The sequence below is a fragment of the Eptesicus fuscus genome, chromosome 5, assembly GCF_027574615.1.
Source record: "Eptesicus fuscus isolate TK198812 chromosome 5, DD_ASM_mEF_20220401, whole genome shotgun sequence".
In the NCBI taxonomy this organism is placed as follows: domain Eukaryota; kingdom Metazoa; phylum Chordata; class Mammalia; order Chiroptera; family Vespertilionidae; genus Eptesicus; species Eptesicus fuscus.
This window is the reverse complement of record NC_072477.1, coordinates 34054297-34078151: the sequence shown is the minus strand read 5'-3', so window position 1 is coordinate 34078151 and position 23855 is coordinate 34054297. Positions and strand designations below refer to the sequence as shown.

At 40.9% G+C, this 23855-nt stretch overlaps 1 protein-coding gene across 1 annotated transcript in view; it reads left to right on the top strand.

Moving 5' to 3' along the window:
• DAAM1 (dishevelled associated activator of morphogenesis 1) overlaps positions 1 to 23855 on the top strand; it is a 160875-nt gene that overhangs the window by 42983 nt on the left and 94037 nt on the right. Inside the window, exon 2 of the mRNA XM_028141646.2 lies at positions 21457 to 21675. Coding sequence (XP_027997447.1) covers positions 21493 to 21675 — 183 coding nt within the window. The 5' untranslated portion in view covers positions 21457 to 21492. The remainder of the gene's footprint in view (positions 1 to 21456; positions 21676 to 23855) is intronic.

Genomic DNA, 23855 nt, shown 5'->3' with positions numbered 1-23855 from the left:
TTTGTCCTCTGAATCTTTTTAGTACTTAATACCTCTTTTGTGGCGTTTATATCTGTTGCTACGTATTTTGTTGGGTTCACGAGTCTCTCCTCTGTTAGATTATAAGCTCCTAAATGACTGGAACCAAGTGTGATTTCTCTTACTGTTTTCCACCCTATCAGGACTTTCTTGGATATCGTTAGTTTATCCTTCCTCTGTGTTCTCAGTGTACATCTGCAGGTCAGCCTCTCCCTTTTATCTACTTAATTTCCGAAAGGCACAGAGTATGGCTTGTTCCATTTTGTATTCCTAATTTTTCACATATAACCCCTGATAAGTAGCTGCTTAATTCATGTGAAGATGAATGAAAGATTGAGTAAAGCTGTAGTTGATCCAATAAAACACTGGAATATCTACATTTGTATGATTTTTTTTTTTGCTGCTGTAGACACTTTCTGGAAGTATAATGCATTGCCCTTTAAAATATCAAATGTGTTGATAACACATAGTAGTCATCTATTTCAAAAATAATGTAAGTGATGTTTCTTCCATCACAGCCTTTTAGCAAAGTGTCTCAGGCTGCTCTTTGTTAGATGATTCTAGGTTAGGCAGGTTGGCATTGCAGAATATTGTAAAAAGGATGGTCTGGCCCAACAGGCATGGCTCAGTGGTTGAGTGTTGACCTATGAACCAGGAGGTTATGGTTCGATTTCCAGTCGGGGCACATGCCCGGGTTGCAAGCTCAATCCCCAGTGGGGGATGTGTGGGAGGTAGCTAATCAGTGATTCTCTCTCATCATTGATTTTCTATCTCTCTCTCCCTCACCCTTCCTCTGAAATCAATAATAATAAAAAAAAGATGGTCTGAATTCAAGTTCCTACTCTGCTACTTAGGAGTGGTTTGACTTTGTGGAGGTCACTTTAGTGCTCAAAGCCAGTTTCTCATCTGTAAACTCAAAAACAGTATCTGATTGCCGGTGCCTCTCCATCTCTCAGAGTTGTTGGGAAAATCAATTGATACGGTACATACAGTACTTAGAAAACCATAAATTACCTTACAGAGGGAGTACACTATTACATATTATGAAATAGGCTGACACCCTATGGTTTTAACACTTACATTTTTTTGTGGTTATATAAAATAAGTAATCTAACCTATAATTAGGACAGTTGGCTATTACCCAAATAGGGGCCTCAAGTTCCACCTGTTATACCCAAACCCTGAAAAAAAGGATAGTAGTGCCCTGTTAGTTAAGCATAGTTTCCTTATTGCCATGGTAGCTCTTTTTCTAAATGGAGAAAGAAAGAGATGTAACTAATGAATTATATGCTCAGAGCATTAAATTTCATTCAACCCACTCATGCCTATTCCAGTTTCTTCATCCCCTTCTTTCTCACCTCCCACAGTTTCATACATTTACCTTTTACAGGCTCTGTAGTCAAATTTTCAGATTCTTGATACTTTTCTTAAATTTTGCCTTGTTGTATGCTTTCTCCCACCCCCGCCCTTGTTATATTTCTCCTTCTTCTTCCTCTTCTGCTGCTGCGGCTTCCTCCTCCTCCTCCTCCTCCTTCTCCTCCTCTTTCTCCTTCACTCAAACTCTACTCCTGTGGACAAAATTAGAGATGAATGGCTAAAATTTTGGATTGTGGCCTGTCTTTGAGAAAGAGAGGTGATGGTGGTTATTTCTGAATGCTCCCTGCTTAGCAATGATTATGACTTTTACATTCTACTAACTATATCTTTTCAGCACCATACAGACCAAAACTTGCATTATTTCAAAGTTTTGAGGTATAAGTCTCCCATAGGCTTATTTAAGATTCCTAGAAAGTCAGTTGGGCAAACTTTGTTTCCAAAAATAAGAACCCTTTGAGAAAAGAAGTGTTACATTACTCATACTGATTTGTGGGCAGCAAAATCTTTAGAGCCTTCTCTAAAATGAGACATTTGTCTGGATTTATGGCTTGATTATTAGGTTGATTCTTAGAAATAATAACACAGCTTAAACGAGATGAGGGGGTATGGTGTGGAGAGAGTGGGTTTTGGATGAGACAGGCAGGTTTTAACTCCTTGCTAATACCTTCTAATTCTATGAATTTTCTTTGTATCTTATTTTCATTATTGTGAAACTGTCATATCTTCTTTCCAGCATGACTGAAAAAATTAGTCTATGTCCCACATCATCTCTGACACTTTGGAGGTTCTCAGTAAGTGGGAGTTTCCTTTCATTTAGTCAAATGGAGCATGAATCAGGGTCTTTTGCATTGTTAAGGGACAGAAACCCCATTTAAACTGGCCTAAGGGAAAAACATTCACTGAATTGTACATTGGGAAGTTCAAGGGATACTTGACTTGTGACTCAGCAGGATCTAGAAGTTAAATGATGTCATTGAAACCTCTTCATCTCCCCACCCGCTTTGTCCCATCTCTCAGTTCTACTTTTGCCTATGCTGGCTTTGTTCTTGGGCAGTTTCCAACCTGTAGTGGAAAAGACAGCTATTGTAAATTCCAGGTGTATGTGGTCCTTACATCTCATGATTCCAAGAAAAGGAGAGTAACCTTTCATCTGCACCATCTAACTGCATAAAAACCTCTGGACTTCTTTGTGTTGTGTGACCACCCCTAGAGGAGTCGCTCCGTCCAGAGGATGATGTGCCCTGATTGGTCAAGCCAATGCCATGTGTCCATCTCTATGGATAGAGAGGCAGAACCACTTAGTTGCTATCCCATTAGAATCACATGGAGAAGGAGATGAATTAATTCTCCAGAGGTGTGCAAGCTAGACAAATAGGTAAGAGACATGTCTATTAGAGGTAGCGATAAGAAATCTCAAAAACAGGTACAGCATACTCTCAAATTTTACTGTGTGTGTGTGTCTGTCTGTGTGTTTAGGTTGATTATCTATGGACATCTCTGTCTTGCTTGTTTTTCCAGTATGAGCAAGTATAGTTGTTAACCAGCATGTTTTTCCACAAAGAGACTGCCTTTTACCTTTTATGTGCCACCACCCACTGAGGAGCGTGGTGTTTATAAGAGGAGTAACCAAGAAGGAGGCAGGAACCAGGTTAGCAAGAGCATTGGTCACAACTTTATTTACTGCTGATGAATAGGAGAGAGACCTAATGAAAACAGATCGTCCTGGTTGATTATGTTCATGGAATGGAAAGTGGTACCTGTAAGGTAAATAGTAGTTTTAGAAGGAGAAAAAAAAGATGTGGGGCATAGGAGCAAGGTGATGGTATATATGTAGAAATCATAATTAAGTAAGAATCATACATTTTTGGGCATGTCTTTAAGAAGTACCAGTAGATTGAATGTTCCCTTGAAATGAAAGCCTAACTTTCTTGATTTTTTTTAAATTTTATTTTGAGGTTTCTTTTAGTGTTTTAGTCCTTCTTACTTTCTTGTCCCTCTTCTTAAAAAGATACGAATGTTTGCCTTCATCTTTTGTGAACAGCTGTTATGCTTCCATTTGGTGCCCTTTTGTAATTTATACTTTCTATTACTGTATTTACTTGCTCTTTTAAGATTGGTTCAGAAGCCATGAATGTAACAGGATACACTGTACTACTATTTCAATAGTTTTAGAATCCAGATTTAGGAAGCAGGACTTTGCGATTACTAAAACAGAACAAAAAAAAAAAATCCTTAATTAGACACTTCTAGTCTTTTATATACTGTTTCTGGGGCTGCCACCTGGAGAGTAGATGTTCTGAAGATAAAGAGGGCAATTTTTACTTCTATTACAAAAAATACAGTGAATTTAAAGAGATTCTGAATTGTATTTTGGGGGAAAGTGAGTAGCTATGCATTCTGTTGCTGTGGTGATGAGATGGAATTGTGTTGATAAATAGCATTGTCTTTAGTAAATGGTTTGGTATCCTCCCCTCTTTCTCCTCCCCCTCCCCATTCTAAATTACAAGTTTAAAGGAAAAAAGTCATTCCTCATATTGGTGTTTTGCAGTTGAACAGATTGTTTTCATTTTGAGATCTAGCAATTGTAGGGTTGGGTGCGGTGACATGGAAAAGTGCAGAAATGAAAATATTCTGTGAAGCAAGGTCAGATCATAGATATTCATTGATAGTGGACTCTATTCCCAGGAGAACAAAGGATCATTGCTTATCTTTTTGATTAATCCAAATGACAAATAGATAATAGAGTACATTGAAAGTACCTGGTATATTGAAGAAGGTTGATAACTGAAAGTTATTTTAAAAAAAAACTTGTTTACAAACAAATGTAGCTAAACCTTTTAAACTTTCACTTGATAATCAAGGTGAAAAAACGTGGTCCAAGCACATGTTGAGAAAATTAGCCATGGCCAGGTGGCTCAGTTTATTGGAGCATCGTCACATACACCAAAAGGTTGTGGGTTTGATTCCTGGTCAGGGCACATACATGCTAGGTTGCAGGTTCATTTCCCAGTTGGGGTGCATAGCAAACATTCAATGTTTCTCTCTCTCCTTCTTCCTCTCCCTCTCTCTAAAACCAATAAACATATCCTCGGGTGAGGATTAAAAAAGAAATAGTAGAAGGACTAAGATGCAAACAAGTTCTCTTCTCCAGTCTCCATTTTATTTTATTTTAATACTTTTATTGATTTTTAGAGTGAGAGGAAGGGGGAGAGAGAGAGAAATAGAAACATCCACATGAGATTTGATGTTTGGCTGCCTCCTGTAGGACCCTGCTGGCGATCGAGCCCAAAACCTGGTTGTGTGCCCTGATCAGGAATCAAACTTAGCAGCCTTTTGGTGCAAAGGATGAGCCACACCAGCCAGGGCTCCAATCTCCATTTTATTTTCCAGAAGGAGATACTCTTTATGGATTTTTGTATCTATTTTTTTATCACATGTTAAACAATTTTTGCATGTTTTAATAAGTATATCCTTTTTACATTTATGATATGTCATGTTTATTATGCAACTTGAACTTTTTAATATAATTTAGAGTTCTTAATATGAGAAAAGATGCCCTGTTCTTTTTCATGGCTATATAGTATTTCATTCTGCAGAGGTACCCTATGTCATTTAACCAGTCCTATATTGATAGCTTCCCATATTTAGCCATTTGATGAATTTTGGCAGTTTAACAATATTCCTGAGGATATAAAGTCCACACATTAACTCTCAGTCCAACTACTCTAGGCTTGGTAAAGCAGTCCAAATAACAATTTAAAACAGGGCCTTTCTTGTTATCACACTCAGAATAAATTTTGCAAGAGAAGCAGTCTGTTTAATGTCTAGTCTTGAATTACTCAATAAAACAATTACTGTCCTCACCTGATTATATAGAAAATACAAGAGTTGGGTGGAGTGGACACATTGGACAGTATCAGCTTCCTTCACACTTTCCTTTTGATGACTGGAATGACTTTTTTTTTGGCTCAGGTTTAAGTCGAGAGTGTGGTAATCCATGTATAGTAATTAAAATTCAGTAAGGATCTTTCTTCACTATTTGTTTGGCTCCTGCCATTTCAGAATTGTTTATTAAGCTATGTGGGTAACTTCCCAAGGATATTTATCACATAGAAATCACCAGTGAAAAAACATACTTTTTATTGCAGCTGCTGATAATTTTAATTTGGTTGATTATTAGCTTTGTTTAATGAAAAAAAGTTTTATATATATATATATATATATATATATATATATATATATATATTCAACAGTTTACTTGTTCAACACCAGTGCTCTCCTGTCCTTGGCTATTATTGCTAATTCTCACAACTTTTCCCTATTCCTTCCCCATCCTCAAAGTCTATGCATTGCCTTTATTTTGTACAGGGTGGGCAGGAGTGTGTGTGTGTGTGTGTGTGTGTGTGTGTGTGTGTTTTTAAAATTATTTTTATTGACTTTTAAAGAAAGAGGAAGGGAGAGGGAGAAAGACAGACATTTATTGACTGCCTCCTACACACCCCCTACTGGGGATCAAGCTCTGAACCTGGGTATGTGCCCTGACCAGGAATCAAACCAAGGACCTTGCGGTGCGCTGGAGGATACTCAACCAACTGAACCACACCAGCCAAGGCTTCATATGCCTTTAAAACCGCCCACCCTGACCCTAGTCAGTGTGGCTCAGTTAGTTGGGCATCAGCCTGTGTACCAAAAGGTTGCTGGTTGGATTCCAGGTCAGGGCACATGCCCGGGTTGCAGGCTCAATCCCCAGTAGGGGGCACGCAGGAGGCAGCCAGTTGATGTTTCTTTCTCTCCCTCTCCCTTCTTCTCTCTCTAAAATTAATAAAAACATATTTTTTTTTAAAAAAGACAAACAGTTTCCCTGGGAGCACATGCGAACTTTTACTTCCTTAAGCCTCTACCTTAACTCCCAGAAATGATATCATTATCTATTATCCATCTTCCTACATCATCTGGGATTTCTGGAAGTGATTTGAAACTCAGTTGCCAAAGGAGCTAATTAATTATTAACTCTAACAGGTCCTGCTGTCTTCGATATTTTCCCAAAGCTTGATAGGCATGTCCCATTGACTGATGCTAGGCTATTTGTTCAGAACTGGTAATCATTTTTCTATGAGCTGTGTGTACAAATGTTCTAATGTCTTAGAAAGATATCAGAAAAATCCATTTTACTTTTACTTTTCCATTGAGCATTTAATTCCAACTTAATGGTAACTTTAATTCACTGGGACTGATATCACTATACTGGTAATCATTTTTCGGTCTTCAGAATCAATTTCCTTTCCAGCTGTTTGCAATGAATATTTAGTGAAGGAGTAGTTGAAGGAATGGGGTTTCAATTACGTAAACTTTTTGGAGGTGTGGTCAGGAAATAATTAGAATCATCTCCTAGGACCATTGTTAGCATTCAGACCTCAATTTCATAACATTCCTTGATAAAAATCTTAACTTGGTCCTGGAAAGACCATCTCTTGCCTCTTATAAATTCATATGATCATGGTGTTTTCATTTGGTTCTATAACAGTGTGATGACTTTTTGTTGGTTGATAAGGAGGACTCCAATCATTTCACCTTTTAAATATAGAACCTTTAGAGCATGTACTTGAGAAAATTGCTAGAAACCAGCCTTAAAGTTGTTGTAGCCAGTCAGTGCCCAAATAAATGACTTATGCATAATTTTTTAAGTATCTAAAAGTAGAGAAGAATTTTGAAAATTGTATTGGATTCACTTTTTAAAAATATATATATTTTATTGATTTTTTACAGAGAGGAAGGGCGAGGGATAGAGAGTTAGAAACATCAGATGAGAGAGAAACATCGATCAGCTGCCTCCTGCACACTCCCTACTGGGGATGTGCCCACAACCAAGGTACATGCCCTTGACCAGAATCCAACCTGGGATTCTTCAGTCTGCAGGCCGATGCTCAATTCACTGAGCCAAACCGGTTAGGGCTGAATTCACTTTTATAAAAATACAATTTTTAAATATTTGATGGTACCTTAAAAACATGTCAAGTACTAAGTTTCATTCATGTATGAACATCCTTAAGCCCTCTGTTCTGGGCTATATCTGTGATGCTCTTATGATTTCTGATCCATAATAAAACACAGCCAAATAAAAGGAAAATATAAAAGAACTTACTTCTTTTCTAACTGACCCTGTAATCATTTGAAGAACTTCCAACATAATGGCTTCATGAAGTGGAAATTCTCCAATAATTGCCTCTTGGAAATATGCAGAATTTAAAACAAAACAAACATATATATATTTTTAAGTTTGTCATGTTATCCCTGCAGCCTTGGGAATATTCTTCCTTTTTGTGTTCATCAAGGTTGCATCTAGCATTTCATCCAAATGTTTAGATTTGTTGTCTGACATACAACAACTTTTAAATGGGCCATTTTGGTGGATCTGCAAATCAATATAATATTGACAATGTAGCTGTCAGCATTTTTGGGCATGGATTGCAAGTATACACAAAGCAAGCTGTAAATTTTTAAAAAAATATATTTTTATTGATTTCCTAGAGAAAGGGAGAGAGAGGAGAGAGAGAGAGAGAGAGAGAGAGAGAGAGAGAGAGAGAAAGGGAGAGAGAGAGAGAGAGAAACATCAGTGATGAGATAAAATCATTGATCGACTGCCTCCTGCACATTCCCCACCTGGGATTGAGCTCGCAACCCGGGCATATGCCCTGACAGGGAATCGAACCGTGACCTCCTGGTTCATAGGCTGATGCTCAACCACTGAGCCACACCAGCCGGGCAAGCAAGCTATAATTATAAATAAAAGAATCAATGTCATGACTAACAAGTTTTTAGGTGTATCCTTAGAGTTTTAATGAGATTATTGAGAAGGCTTGCAAATGTTCTCATTTCAATAGAATACTGACATCTGCATGATGCATTTATGAGAGTTCATTATCCACATGAAACTATTTCTATAGACTCCAAAAATCTTAAGACACACATGGAAATAATAGCCACCATTTATTGAGCATCTTCCATGTGCCAAGCATTTGGCTAAATACTTTATTGATTTTATAGTTAATATTTCTATTTATGTGTGGATTGCTATGCATTCACATATATAGGGGTATGTGTTGTGTGTGTAGCTATCAATACAGTTTTGTTTTACTTTTGACATAAATGGTGATACACATGTATTGTTATGCAACTTGATTTCTCCTCCCCCCCTTAACATTAATATGTTAGATCTTTCCATGTCAGTATCCATGAGTCTAGCACATTCTTTGAACCTGGGCTTAAGATTCTATTCTCAAACTTGCCTACACATTGGAATCACCTGTGACGTTTGAGGAAACTCCCATTCCCTGGGCCCCCAATACAGAGGAATCCTATCTAATAAAAGAGTAATATGCAAATTGACCATCACTCCACTACACCCACAAGCCATGCCCACCAGCCAATCAGGAGTGATTATGCAAATAAACCCAACCAAGATGGCTGCAGCCACAGAGAACAGGAGGGAGGCTTGGGTTTCCCCGGCAATGGAGGAAGCCAAGCTTTCCGCCTGCCCTTGCCGGCCTAGGCCTCCACTCAATGCTACAAAGTTTCAATGACAGAAGATAAACAAAAATGCCAGCAGCAGGCAGCCACGGAGCTGGAGAGAGCAGGAGGCTAGGGTTGCCCCCGGAGATGGAGGAAGCCAAGTTTCCACAGCCCTGGCCTGCCTTGGCCTCTGCTTAAGGCTACAAAGTTTCAATTATAGAAGATAAATAAATCCCAACAGAAATGGCTGCAGCCACAGAGCAAACAGAAGGCTTGGCTCCACTCCAGGCTACAAAGTTTCAATTGTAGAAGATAAATAAATCCCAGATCCCAGGGCCACACTGGGATCAGGCCTAAACGGGCAGTCAGACATCCCTCGAGGGGTCCAGATTGGAGAGGGTGCAGGCTGGGCTGAGGGACACCCCCCCTCCCCCTGTGCACGAATTTCGTGCACCAGGCCTCTCGTCTGATATAATTGGTTCAGAGTAGAGCCTGGGCATCAAGATAAGAGAACCAGTGTTTTACAATAGGGATGCACCAATATTTATTAAAACATTTCCTATTGAAGGACACAGATGATTCTCTTGTTACAAATAATGAATCCTGTTTTCTTTCTATTACAGAGTTGCAGTGTACATTTTGTTACTATATCTCTGTGCCCATGCATGAGGATTAGCTGTAGGTTAATTCCTAGATATGCATTCTAGGAGTTCTTAGATGTGGATCAAAGAGCCAGTACATTAAAAATATCAAAAAATACTGCTAGATTGCCCCTACTGAGGCAACACAATTGACTTTTCCATCTACAGGTTATTAGATTGCCCATTGTGGAGCTGAGGGTTCTCCCCCTTGTCCCTCCTCCCCAGTTAAAAAAATCAGTTCTGATTTTGGAGGGTTGTATATCTCAGTGCTTATGGAGATTCTCAATGTGAAGGGAGACTGAGGAAACCTCATACCAAAGCTTTATTTTGCTACGTCTTTTTAGTGCTGTCCCTTTAAAAATTAGTTTTATAGGCTGACATGACAAAGTAATGCCTTCAATTTTCATCATTAGAGGGTGTGTGTCTCTCTCAGGAAGGGCTGGGGCAGTTCTGGTTGAAGAGCAACACCCACTAGATCCACACAACACCTGAAACAGGTGGAGGCTGGAGTGCCTCTTTACTGCCTTATTTCTATACCTGCACTTGCATTCAGTGGAAGCGTTTACTATCATCTTTCCATAAACTGCTCTTGAAGATTTATTATGTAAAATTTGTAGGTAGAGTTTTATGAAGGGCAGAGTGCTTCTTTCAAAGAGAGTTTCAGTTTTCATAATATGACTCCCCATGATCTGTCCTTATTGTTTCTGGGTGCTTCTCCCTGCCTCGTCATGAGCAGGACTCATTAGGGAATAGTGCAAGAATAGGTGTGGTGCTGGCCTTGCCCAAAATGAGCCCCTCTGAGCAGCAGGCATTTGGAGAGACTCGGGATCTTGTAAACAACTCATCGCACTATAATTTTAAACCCAGGAATCACCATGTATTTAGCTTTCTATAAACACATTTTATATTTGTAATGGCAAGTGGTGGCCGTGTCCACACCTGTTCAGAATTTTTCTGAGGGAAAAGTGTGAAAGCCAGTGGCCCTGGGCACTTTCAGTAGTAGGTTTTCTATCTTGGTGACTAATTTGCAATTACTCTCCTGGGCAGACGAGATGCCTTCAGATTAAAAAACAGACTAATCAGTAGATGACATCAGTGGCTGAGGGCAGTCCGGTCCATGTCGCAGAGGTCAGCATCTTTGTGGTGACTAAGCTGGGTGTGCGACATGGCAGTTTTCAAATAAATGTTGAACTTGTTTATTGCTTTAGAATGTACAGGAAAGCTAAGATTTTTAAAAATATATACTTTTATTGATTTCAGAGAGGAAGGGAGAGAGAGAGATAGAAACATCAATGATGAGAGAGAATCATTGATCTGCTGTCTCCTACACTCCCCACACTGGGGATGGAGCCTGCAACCAGGGCATGTGCCCTGACCGGGAGTTGACCCGTGACCTCCTGGTCCATCGGTCGATGCTCAACCACTGAGCTACGCTGGCCAGGCTAAGATTATTTTAATGTGTTTTTCTACACTCCCCAAGACCCTCAGAGAATTTCCCACAGTTTGCAGATAAGCTGACTAACCTGCAGAGCCCTTAATTTAGTGATGACAACTGCCCTGTAGAGATTAAACCAGCCTCATTCCAGGAATTTGTTCTGCTGATACACACAGGAATGTCAGAGAAAGGAATCTGGTTAACATACTTTCACCAAACAGTAGCTATCAAATATAAATTCCCCTCTGACTTTGTAATGCTATTCTTATTTCTCTTTGTAATGTCCACTTAAAACCCATCAGTCATAGAGGGCTTCAGTCATTCCTAAAGTCACTCCGTGGAAGAAGTGGTTGAGCATGTATTGGAGCCCAGGTCGATACTCCATGTCACATGAGTCATATTGTGTCTGTTCCTCAGCACTTCCCTAACTGAAGAGCACAGACAATGGCCGTGCGAAAGATGGGGGTTTCTTAATAGTTACCAGAGAGAGAGGCTACTTTTAACCAAGAACTTTTGTTCTACATGATGTTTCATTTTCTCCTGTTGCAATTGTATTAACGTAATCTCAGCATAAACGTAGTCAGAAGAACATGAAGATAGGAAGGTAATTAGCGAGTTTTAAAATTTGCTTTCAGTAAACATGAACATATAGAGCCCCTGAGGCAAGCTTTTATGTCTCTATTTTCAGTCCAGAGACCTGGAGTTTCCATAGCATGCCAGGGGACATTGTTCTTCATAGATGCCTGTGTAGAAATAAAAAGTATACCTACTTAGCAATAAAATGCCTTGATGATAAGATGTGGTCATAGTGTTTGAGAAGGAGTAAGATTGTTGAACAGCATTTGGTTGAGGGCTGCAAAGGTGAGTAGGGGACTTTTCCAGGGGACCAGGTCTCATGCCTCCCTGCAGAGAGGGACTTAACATTACTGTAAGGATGGCGTCAGGAGTCCTTGGCCCAGAGTACCTTCAGTGTCTCTTCTCTAACTCACACTAAACTTTGCCTGAAGACCTGGAAAAATGTTATTCAAACTAAGTATGTACCTGTTCAACCTCTTCTCTTTCAGGATTTGCCAGAATTATTTCAATTGTGAGAAGGTTCCAAAAAATGACTGAAGATATATTTCTTTTTGGGCAATGTCCTTTAATGTCATTTGCATTTTCTGTATGGATGGCACTAAAAGGTTGGCTGCTTGTAGGGGAAGTTCTGTAACCTCAAATGCCTATGTGTGGTGATTGAGGTGGGGAGACATTTTAAGAGGTACCACATTTACCTGTAGTTGTGAAGACTGACTTTAAGTGTATTTCTGTGAGATCAGCAGAGGACCTGAGTACATAGAGTGCAGGTGGTTGCTGGTGTCTTGCAATACACAAGTACTCTTTCCTGGTGACTATTATGTCTTACTCTCATATCCTTTACGAAAGACCTGCTAGGTGATTCAAAAAAGTTGCTTTTTTTTTTTTTTTTTTTTTTTACAAGCTCGTTAAAGAACAAAACTTGGCCTCTTGGAAGAGTAAGAGCTTTGATATGACAACCGAGTTGTAGCTTCCTATGTTTGTGTAACCTTCCCATTTACTTTGTCTTTGTACAATCTGAGTGGATCCCTTAGAGGCAGTGAAGATAGAAACCCAGAAGGGGAATATGACTTGCATTTCTTTCAGTTTCAGCTTAAATTTGTTTATTGACTTAAATCACAGACTAGCAACAGGTCAGCAGACCCAAGGGCACAGGCTGTCTGGCGAGGCTGTGCATTCTTTGGTGGGGAGCTCCGATGACACTTTTGGTTTGGCTCTTCTCCCAGATGATCAAGACGAGAGATGTCTTGGCTTCCAGACTGGTTTCTGTCACGTGAACAACACAAACTTCCTAACTCAAGAATTGTGTTGTGTTGGCTTTAGGGATTTAGGCCCTAAACCCATGGTTAAAGAACTGAGTCATGACAGACGGTCATGGCCAGCTCTTTAGGGTGAAACCTAGAGGTCTCCTCCTTTGCTCTTTACATGAGCGAGAGGGTGTTTTTGGCAGGAGTCTCTGACTTGGGCTTGGAGAACCGCTGTTAAGTATGTGCTGGTTGATGCTTGATCTGGCTGGAGGGTGTGTATGGACTTCACTTGGGTTGCTTCCTCCGGTATCTCGGGAGGAAGTGGGAAAGGAAGGGGCTTGGTTCTGGCTTCCACTTTGCACAACCCTGCCTGCACTGATGCGGAGAGGACATGGAGGGGGAGTGCGTTTTGCTTTGCTTTTGCTACTCTGCTTCAGGCCGTGCAGCGGAGGTGTCCTCAGGGTTCCAGTGGCTTTTTTGCATGCATGGTCTTTGGTTTTCTCATGGATGGTGCGGTGCCTGCCACATTTTCTTTTTGCATCTGAAAAGTCGCTAGACTGACAGGACTAACTGCTGGGGGAATTTCCAGAAGCCACTCCAAGAACTGCCCTCTTAGAACATCCTTTTGGGACCAAGTATGTGGGAAGAGCTGTCCCTGCACTGGATACACTTACGCCCTTTCCGTTTCCTGATGGTGACTAAGTTGAAACTTGCAGGGAAAATACATCCTCTTTCAAATGTTTCTCCTATAATCTTTAGACTGTATCCCAAGATTTTTTTAAAGCTCCAAATAGTATTTGGCATCTGGTGTACTTGGGAAATGAAACCAGACATGAGGAATGTGAGAGGGGAGAGAGATGGCCAAGGAAAGAAGCAAAGCAATTTTTTCCTTTCACATTCTTTTTGATAAGAGAATCTTGGTTAGCATTATCGTGTTGTTGAAACCCAAATTGCATGTCAGGGCCTTTTGGGAAAATGGAAAATGTGGGGTAAAATGCAGCTCTGAAAACAATAGGTATGACGATTAAAACTGAGGGTTCCCCTAACTATTCTAGTTGCTCTTAAGGCACAAATTTTCTTCCTTGTCCCTCTTTTTGTGTCTGTGACATTGTTTCAGTGACTCCAGAGACTATGTATAATAAAGAAACAATGACAGTATTTTAGTGTTGAAATTATAATTGGAGAATTAAATGTGAATTACTATCTATCTTGATTAAAGTACCGTATTTTCCGGCGTATAAGACGACTTTTTAACCGAGGAAAATCTTCTCAAAAGTCGGGGGTCGTCTTATACGCCGGGTGTCATCTTATAGGGCAGGTATATCCCAAACTCTATATTTTAACTGGAAAAGTTGGGGGTCATCTTATACGCCCAGTCGTCTTATACGCCGGAAAATATGGTAATAGAAATGGGGCATGACATAGATCGTGCTCTGTGCACTCTGAGAATACATGCAGAAACTCTCAACTGTTAAACCAAGGTGGTGGCTGGGAGGAGCTCATAGTCTCTCCTTCTTCCCTTCCTCCAGCCTTTAAGCTGTTGTTTTTCATATAACCATTTTGGTTGGAGGAAAACCTTGGTGACTTAGCAGGTGAACACATATTTCTCTGTCTGGACAGCCATCTTATAAATGTATGGCAGAAGTCTCTGCTGAACCAGTTTAAATTATATGTACATATCAATGCAAATCTATTTGTGAACGTGACCTTCCAAGTTTCCCATGTATATTTGGTACTGATCATGTGTTGCTTTCTGGGAAACAAACTGCACATGTCACACATGTATTGTGACTTGGCATTATCAAAGGTAAATGTTAAGGAGCTTTTTCTTATGAACTATAAAGTTGTTTTTCATTTTTTAAATTATGATTATGATTCTCTACATTTCTTAAAATTTGGTTCCCATTTTTTTACTGTTGCCACATTGAGAGTCCTATTTGTTTTGTTAAAGATAGTACAAATGACTCTGACTTTGAGCTAGGCCACAGATGGATTAAGTTTCTTATTCTTTGCTAAGCAAAATGCACCTGCTCCAGAATCTTAAGTAGCTTTTTAATTGCTTCCTTGTGCATGGCATTGCAATAGTCATCTGTAATGTTGAAGGTGGATTATATTTTGGATGTCCCAGAAGTGATTTTTCCCCCTGCAACAATGCCAGAAGCTGAGATTAGAAGATGTGTTCTGGTTGAGGGCCCAGCTGTCATGGTGGAATTAGTCCTTTCCCTCAGGCTGATCTGATTAAAAAGGGGCCAAGATGTGGAAACACAGGCTCCTGGTTTCAGTAACTGAATTCCCTCTTTACTGGGCAGACAGACCAATTTCACTGCTCCCTAAATGTTCCTCTGAAGCTGTGGTCTCCCTGATCCGTGGGTCTTCTTCATCTGTTTCTCTAGCACCAAACACAGTGTCTGGCCTATGGGTTGAGGAGGCTCAGCTATGCTAGCAGAGTAAGTGAATACATTGTGGGCAGTGTTCACTGAATGTAAGGAATGGGGAAATGTCTCAGAGACATTTCCAAAGGAGCTTACTTGAGGATGGGTGGAAAAAACAGGCACCAGTTAGTTCAGCCAGAAAGAAATTCCTCTCTCAAGGGAAGCTGCAAATACCCCGAGGATGAAGTCTGTTTGTGAGACTACTGCCAGTGTCAAAGGCTTGACAAGTGGCTAAAGAACACTTGGTGATCTGATTGGCCTCAAATTGGCGGTTGTGAAAAACAGATCTACAGGCAACTGTGGGAAGAACACCCCATCACACAACCCTGAAGTTTAGAGACGAAATCATTTGTTCACTTAGGCGTTTGTGCTTTTGCATTCAACAAACATTTACTGAGAATATACTGTGTGCCAGGGAGTGAATGAAACGTGGTCCCTGTCTCAGGAGCTCATAATTTAGTGGCATGATTTTTTGAAACAACAGCAACAAAAACACCCATTCAACTATGTACATAATGCTAACTGTGTAGAAATAAATGTGTGACTGTCTCTGAGAAACTTAAGACTCATAAAATAGCAGTATCAGAGTAGGTCTTGAATGGTGAGTGGAAGATAGTCAGGTAAAGAAGAAAAAGAGCACACTATGCTGAGGGGGCTACAGAGGTGTGAGCTCAGAAGTGTGATCTGTCAAGGTCTGATGATTACATGCACAGGGGTGTGTGGGGGTTAGGAGGCAGGAGGTGGCATGTGGGCACACAGTATTCAGGGTATTGGGACACAAGGGTAGAAAATAAAGTAGGCAAGGGCCAGGCCATTGAGGGTCTTGTGGTCCATGCTGGAAAGTTGAACTGTATCCAAGAGACAATGCAGAGCTGAGTGGCACAATCAGATTTATGATGTGCTGAGAATAAATCCCAGACTCCTCACTCTGGTATATGAGGCCCTGGGGTCTGGGTCCCTGTCCTCTCCAGCCTTTTCTCTCTTAACACTCCTGTTACCCACTATGTTCCAGCCACACTGCTCTTCCTTCTCTAACTCAAACATGCCAAGTTCCCGCCTGCTTTAGGCGTCTGTACACACTCCTGCTTGGAATCCTCTTCCCTGACACTTTCAGGGCTAGTCTATTTACCCTCTGGGTCTTCATTTAAATGCCCCTTTCTGGAGAGGCCTTCCCTGATCACACTATCTAAAGTAGCCATCTACGCCCACCACCAGCATTTTCTTTCACTTTCTTCTTGCATCCCCTATAACACTAACCAAAATCAATACTTGTTTTAGTTTACTTGATTTTTTTCTGTCTTCTCCAAAGTAAATAAGCCCTCTGAGGTTTCATTAACTCATTTTCATCCCTCTTTCCTAAGTACCTAGCCCAGTGTTGAACATGTAATTGATCAACATTTGACTTCATGAATTAAATGGGTGAATATGATGGACTAAGGCAATTTTAGCAACCTTCAACCCATGGGCCCACTACCTGTTTTTGTGTGGTCCACAAGCTAAGAATGCTTTTTACATTTTTAAATGGTACAACAAATTAAAAAAGATTAATATTTTGTGACATGACATTATATGAAATTCAGATTTCAGCGTCCACAAATAAATTTTATTGACACACAGGCATGCCTATGTTCACAGATGCCTGTGGCTGCTTTCATGACAAAATGATAGAGTTGAGTAATTATGATCGAGTTTTAATGGCCTCAAAAGCCAAAAATATTTAATATCTGGCCCTTTACAGAAAAGATTTGCCAACCTCTAGACTGGTGAACCAATAGTTAAGAAGCTGTTGCAGTCATTCAGATGGGAGATGGCGGTAGGCTAAACTAAGGTCATAACCTTGAGGTTGAAGAGGGTGGGGACTGGATTCCAGCCTATTAAGCAAGCAGGTTTCCTGACTTCTGCCAAGCTTCCCTGTCCCACTCCCAAACAATTGGGCTTTTCTCAATAAACATTTCTTTGCCTTTACCAGCAAATCAAGTCTCCCTCAAAATTTTTCTAATTGCCGTGCTCCCTCCCAAGTGTCCTCTTAAGTCTCAAATGTGAAATGGGGATAATGGAATTAAGTGTTGGGTGTGAGGTGCTTACCAAAATCCTATTCACAGGCAGTTGCTGGGATCCCTCATTAGTGAAGTGCTAGAGCAGTTAACTGGTTAGACCAGTGGTCGGCAAACTCATTAGTCAACAGAGCCAAATATCAACAGTACAACAATTGATATTTCTTTTGAGAGCCAAATTTTTTAAACTTAAACTTCTTCTAACGCCACTTCTTCAAAATAGACTCACCCAGGCCGTGGTATTTTGTGGAAGAGCCACACTCAAGGGGCCAAAGAGCCGCATGTGGCTCACGAGCCACAGTTTGCGGACCACGGGGTTAGACTTATCTACTGCCACTAAGGGGTCAAGTGGGATGATTCCTTTGGCTTCCTGTTTTGGTCTTTGTCTAAGAGACTAGGCTTTGAACCGTGGCGTTCCAGACATGTGTTTTAAAAATGGTTGCTTGTTGGAAATCTCAAAGCTTTGCCATCATCTGCAGTTTAAGTTTTGGTTTAAAAGAGGACTTTGTATTTGGGTTTCTACAGAGGAACTAGCATCAAACTTGGCCTTTGGGCTTTACTAAGGTCTTTAAATACACATCATCTGTTAAAGGCAATATTTTGTCATTAAAATGATTTCAATTAGTTTCTTTTTTTAAATCTTCACCCATGGATATTTTTCTATTGATTTTCAGAGAGAGTGGAAGAGAGAGGGAAAGACTGAAGCATCAATGTAAGAGAAACATATTGATTGGTTGCCTCCTGAACGTGCCCTGACCAGGGCCCAGGCCAGGGAGGAGCCTGCAACTGAGGTGCGTGCCTTTGAATGGAATCGAACCTGGGACCCTGTGGTCCACAGGCCGATGCTCTATCCACTGAGCCAAACCGGCTAGGGCTCAATTAGTTTCTTAAATGTAATAAGCTCTGTATCTTAGTACACATCTTAAAAACTAGCCAAGACTCTCATATTCTTGGTTTATAGAACTATTGACATTTTTTTTAAGACTTGAAAAATGCTTTGGACTGATTTTTAGATTTTAGCATTTCCTCTACTCCCCTCCTCAATACAACCAGAATGTAACATAACTTGGGTTTTACTGAAACAACTTGTACATTGCAAAACTAAAGCAATGGTCTTTCTACTCATTTCCCAAGTACTTTGGTTATATTCCTATATGTGTGAGGCACTAATCAACACTAGTAGTGGGTACTTTTCTTTTTGGATTTGATGCTTCAATGGTGGAAGAAAGACCCAGATCATAAATTACTCTGTTGGCTGTGCGTCATGGGGTCACAAAATGCTGAGGGCCCAGACCTCATTTCAATGAGTAAGTTAGTACATGTGTCCCGTGTACTGTCAAGTGCTGGTGACAGAGCAGTGAACAATATATGCAAGGCCCCTGCCCCATGAAATAATCAAATAAGATAATTTTGTTGGTGGTGGTGGGAACAGTACCAGGAGTTAGACCAGTGGGGCCAAACTGGACCTGGGTTCAGCAACTTGAGTCTAGCTAGGAAAGAATTCAGAGCCAAGATTCAAACTATAAGAGAACATTTATTTAGGAAATCACAGAGATGGAAGAAATGAGTGGTAGAAAAAATGGCTCAGGAAACAAGGTACAGAGGCAAAAGAAGGGCCCTCGAGTTTGGGAATGAGGAGGGAAATGGTGACATGCCTAGAGGGAAGGAGATGGAGATGGAGAGGAGGGAAGACCGATGGGTTTGCTCCCTGGAGGGAGAGCTCCCTGGGTCCTCTGTCCTAAAGGTTTTAAGGGCAGATATTTTAGGGGAGGTCCCAGAGGAAGATCTTAGAGTATTCAACAGCTTTCCAGGTGTGTCCTTTCAGGGTCTAGGTCGGAGCCATGGCAGGGGGTCATTATCCAATGCAGCTGGTCCTAAGGTCAGCCATGGCATCCCTTGTCTGGTTTTGTTGCTTTTCTGGGCCTGGAGCTGAAATAGAACTAAGGTCTATATGTATCTCTAGGGAGGAAAGGTCAGGGGGTCCAAACCACTAGACCAGCAATATACTAGGTGAGGAAGGGTCACCCCGAGGACGAGGTCATCTGTTCCTAGGCACCTGAGGTTTTCCACCCTGGTCACCTTCTGTACTTGGCCCATAGTTCTCTCTCTCTCTCTCTCTCTCTCTCTCTCTCTCTCTCTCTCTCTCTCTCTCTCTCTCTCTCTCTCTCTCTGAAGAGGCTTCTAAATGTGGGATAAATCCAGGCTCCTCACCCTGGGCTGCATCTTCTCCATACCAGCACCCCTCTCTAGTTTGACTCTCCATTGCTCCTCCCTGAAATTTACACCACTTCTTCTTTCATCTTCCCTCCACAGATGATTTTTCCTCCTCTGCCCTTATAAAATCATGAAGGGCCAATTCACACACCCTTCCTTTTCCTTTTTTTCTTTCTATTCTGTCTCTTTTTAAAATTTGAAAATCCACAAACGGTATACGTGTGTGTGTGTGTGTGTGTGTGTGTGTGTGTAAAATATAAAAGAATGTTTCCTTTCTTGCCTTTTCCCAGTCCACTTTCTCTTTCAGAAACAGGAATTTGTTGTGTATCTTTCCAAGCCCTTTGCTATGCATTTACATATAAGTAATTTGGGTTTTTGCTTTTTTCACTTGACAGTATGTTTTTGCAGGCCAATACATGTAGTTTTAAAAAACTATACAATCATTAAAAATGTTTTCTTTTTGGTAAGAATTCAAACCCAAAGGGTATAAAGTGAAAAGGAATAGTTCTCCAATTACCTATTTTTATTTTGGAGGTTATTGCTGTTAACACTTACATCTTACTAATAAAATCCTCAGTGGTCCTCACGCCGTCACAACCCATCACCAGGAGGCGGGGCCCTGTGGCTCCATGCGGCCTGGAGGCGGTGCATCAGGGCAGCACTCTGGGATTCACGGCGTCCTGCACCGTGGGCCGGGTCCCGGGTCTCGCCCGTGTTCATGCGCCGGGTCACTAATATATTCATAAATGCTTTAAAACATGTAATCCTGTAATGTGGTATATATGTCATATAGCATCTTGAACATTTTTTCATATCTAGATACACAGATGCCTGTTCTTTTTAATGAGTAACAAAGTATTCTTTATGTGAATATACCATAATTTATTTAACCATCTCCCTATTAGTAAACTCACTTGTATCTTTTATGTTTGAAAATCTCTGACCCTTCTAGCTCATGTTAAAACACACTTCCTTTGTTATAAATTTAAATTATTCAACACTAAACATTAACTGAGTACCTCCTATCTTCCCAGCACTGTGCAAGGCACTAGAGCTGCCAACATGCTTAATACTTAGCTCCTTCCCCCAATTTGAGTTATCATAGTCTAACAGGAAGACACACTCCTAAAAAACTAAGAGAGAAAGTGACACGAGCTGGAATGCCTTAGCTGTATATTATTAGTTCTACTTGGGGAAGGTAAAGAAGGAAAAGCTAGAATTGAACTATAAAGGATGAGGTCTTCTGGGGGCAAGGAAGAGACAGGATTCATACACAGAGAATAACAACAAAATGGTTTGGCAGGGAAGAGCATGTGATGTACAAAGAATGGCCAGTAGCCCAATGTAACAGCAGCACGTGCGGTGGTGTGGACTGACCAGCGTTGTACTGTTTGCCCATCAGTTGGCCATAGGAAACATTCAACAATTGAATAGAAGGACATGTGCTCTTTGCCCAACTAGACTCCAAACCCCCTTGGGTTATTCTCTCTATGCCCTGCCATGCCTCCAGTGCAGAGGGCTCTTTCTTGAATTGGTCAGATTAAAATATATATATATATTTACATATACTAGAGGCCCATTGCATGATATTCGTGCAAGAATAGGCCTTCCTTCCCCTGGCTTCACTCCCAGCCGCCCGGGAGCCAGCACGTCCCTGCTCCTGGCCCACCTGGAGCCAGCAAGTCCCAGCTCCCTGGCTGCCCGGGAACCGGCAAGTCCCAGCTCCCTGGCTGCCCGGGAACCGGCAAGTCCTTGCTTCTGTCAGGAGCACCGCTCCAGTAGCTCCCTCCGCCTGCATATGCAAATTTACCTCCATCTTTGTTGGTTAATTTGCATACTCACTCTGATTGGCTGTGGGCGTAGCGGAGTGATGGTTAATTTGCATGTTTCTCTTTGGGATATATATAATCGTATTCACTTTGCACTCTTAACCATGTCATGTCCCTCTTTTTGCAGAGTGTAGTCACTCAAGAAGTAGAACAGAATTCAGCCATGGCCCCAAGGAAGAGAGGTGGACGGGGGATTTCATTCATCTTTTGCTGTTTCCGCAATAATGATCACCCAGAAATCACGTATCGGCTGCGAAATGATAGCAACTTTGCACTTCAGACCATGGAGCCAGCGTTACCCATGCCCCCTGTGGAGGAGCTGGACGTCATGTTCAGTGAACTCGTGGTAAGTCCCAGACTTCCATCCTGACAGTGATTAGAGGTAAAAGGGAGAGGAGAGGATATGAGTGGTTTGGTTTTGTTAGCCATGTACTTGTCCTGCTTCAGTGACATGACCCCAATCTGTCCCTTATGTCTGCAGCCCCACTGTTAGCACTGAGCCTGTGGAAAGAGAGAAGGAAGAAGGAAGCATTACTACATTGAAGGGCCTCCTGGTGCTTTAAGTGGAGCGATTTAAACCTTTAGGTCTTCAAATATGTGGCAGTACTGCATCCTAAGTTATCCTTTCTAATTCATCTCCATCCCAACCTGATTCTGTACTGTGTGCACAAACAGTTCCCTCGCCTGCTTTATACCTCATGGGATTCCCTAGTGTTTCCTCCATTCGCACTTCCAGTGTACAATATTAATGTCTTTTTTAAAATTAGTCGTACTACCCCTCCTGTCCTTGACCCTTTGATGAAAGACATTATTACTTAAGCACAGTATAATTATTTAGCCTAATGATAGGATTGCAATAATAACTGTTGTGGGAAACTTTTTATAGATACTATCATATTTGAGAATCCACTATACTGAAGTGAGAGATGTGTCTGATGTAGGATCCAATAGCTGTTGTGAGAAACTTTTTATAGATACTACTTTATTTTAGAATCCACTATACTGGAAATGAGAGGTGAAGCTGGTGTGGGACCCATTTACTCAGAGATGTAAGGACTATCTTCAACTTAGATTTTCAAGCATCTCCAAAGTAATGTTTCTTTCCATCCCATGTTTCAAGAGGATATTATGGCACTGACATAGTGATTAGGAAGACCTTCCTTCCAATTACTGCTCTGACTTTATTATCTGTACAAGTATGGAAAAAGCATATGCCTTTTCTGAGCTTGTCTTCTGGAAAGTGGAGGAAAAAATAATACTTTCTCCTAATTTGATGTAATGTTTAAATGAGAATAATAAATGGCCCAATGCCTGGTCCTCATTGGTGCTCAATAAGTATTACATTAGTACTCTACCCACCTCAGTTACTACTGGCATTTTATAATGGAGTTAGTTCTAATCAGACCATTTGTATTATTGAGTAGATAACAGAGAGTGCTATTGTTTTGCATGACTGTGTCATAAAAGTAATATTGGCTGTGTCACTTCCCTCCAGGGGTATTAATTGAACTGATTGTGTCACCTCAGCTCTTCTAGACCAGAATTCACCTCTAAGCTTTTCCTACAAGAGAAGTCAATACTTTTATTTGAGTTCCAGTCTCCTGAGTAGATTAACGGGCCTATTACCAACCAGAACTGGTTGGCAAAAAGAAGAGATGACTCTTGGCAGCACCTTTGTACTTTATGATATTGAATATTTCAGTGTTTCAGCAATCTACCCTCTGCCATCTTCATTGCATACAGACTCTGTTCTAAGTGTTAATGAGGATGTTCAAAATAGAAAACTGGAACCTGCTCCCAAAGAGCTGACAGTTTCAGTAGCAAAAGGGGGCCAATAAAGGAATAATGCACCAAAGGAAGAAGCACAGCCCACTTAAGCTTAGATTGCGTGTAAATGGGTTGTGGTGGTGTTGGTGATGAGGAGGATGGTCAAGGAAACCTTTCTGGAGGAATTGAGTTGTGAGGAGCGATTGAAGGTGACAAGGGAAGTGGAGGGGATCAATATTAATGACAGTCTTAGTCATCTTAAGCTAGATTTTTCTGTAGCAAAATCTAAGTGGTTACAGCAGCAGATGAAACCAGTGTGGGTCAGCTGTGGTTCTGCTCCTCTCCATCTTCTATCCAAGACCCAACCCTGCTGGAAGAGGAAAGAGAGACATGATACTTGGGGTGGTAAATACTCAATACAATATATAGATGATATATTGGAGAATTGTACACCTGAAACCTTTATAATTTTATTAACCAATGTCACCCCAATAAATTCAATAAAAAAGAAAAAAAAAGACATGGTAAACTGCAGTGGGTTTTAAGCTTGCACTTGGAAATGACACATGTCACTTCTGCCCACATTTCTTTGGCCAAGGCAAATCACATGGCTACTCCTGAGTTCTCAGGGCAAATGCATCATCCTTCAGTAAAGACTGGCACCAGCCGAAACCGGTTTGGCTCAGTGGATAGAGCATCGGCCTGCGGACTGAAGGGTCCCGGGTTCGATTCCGGTCAAGGGCATGTACATTGGTTGCG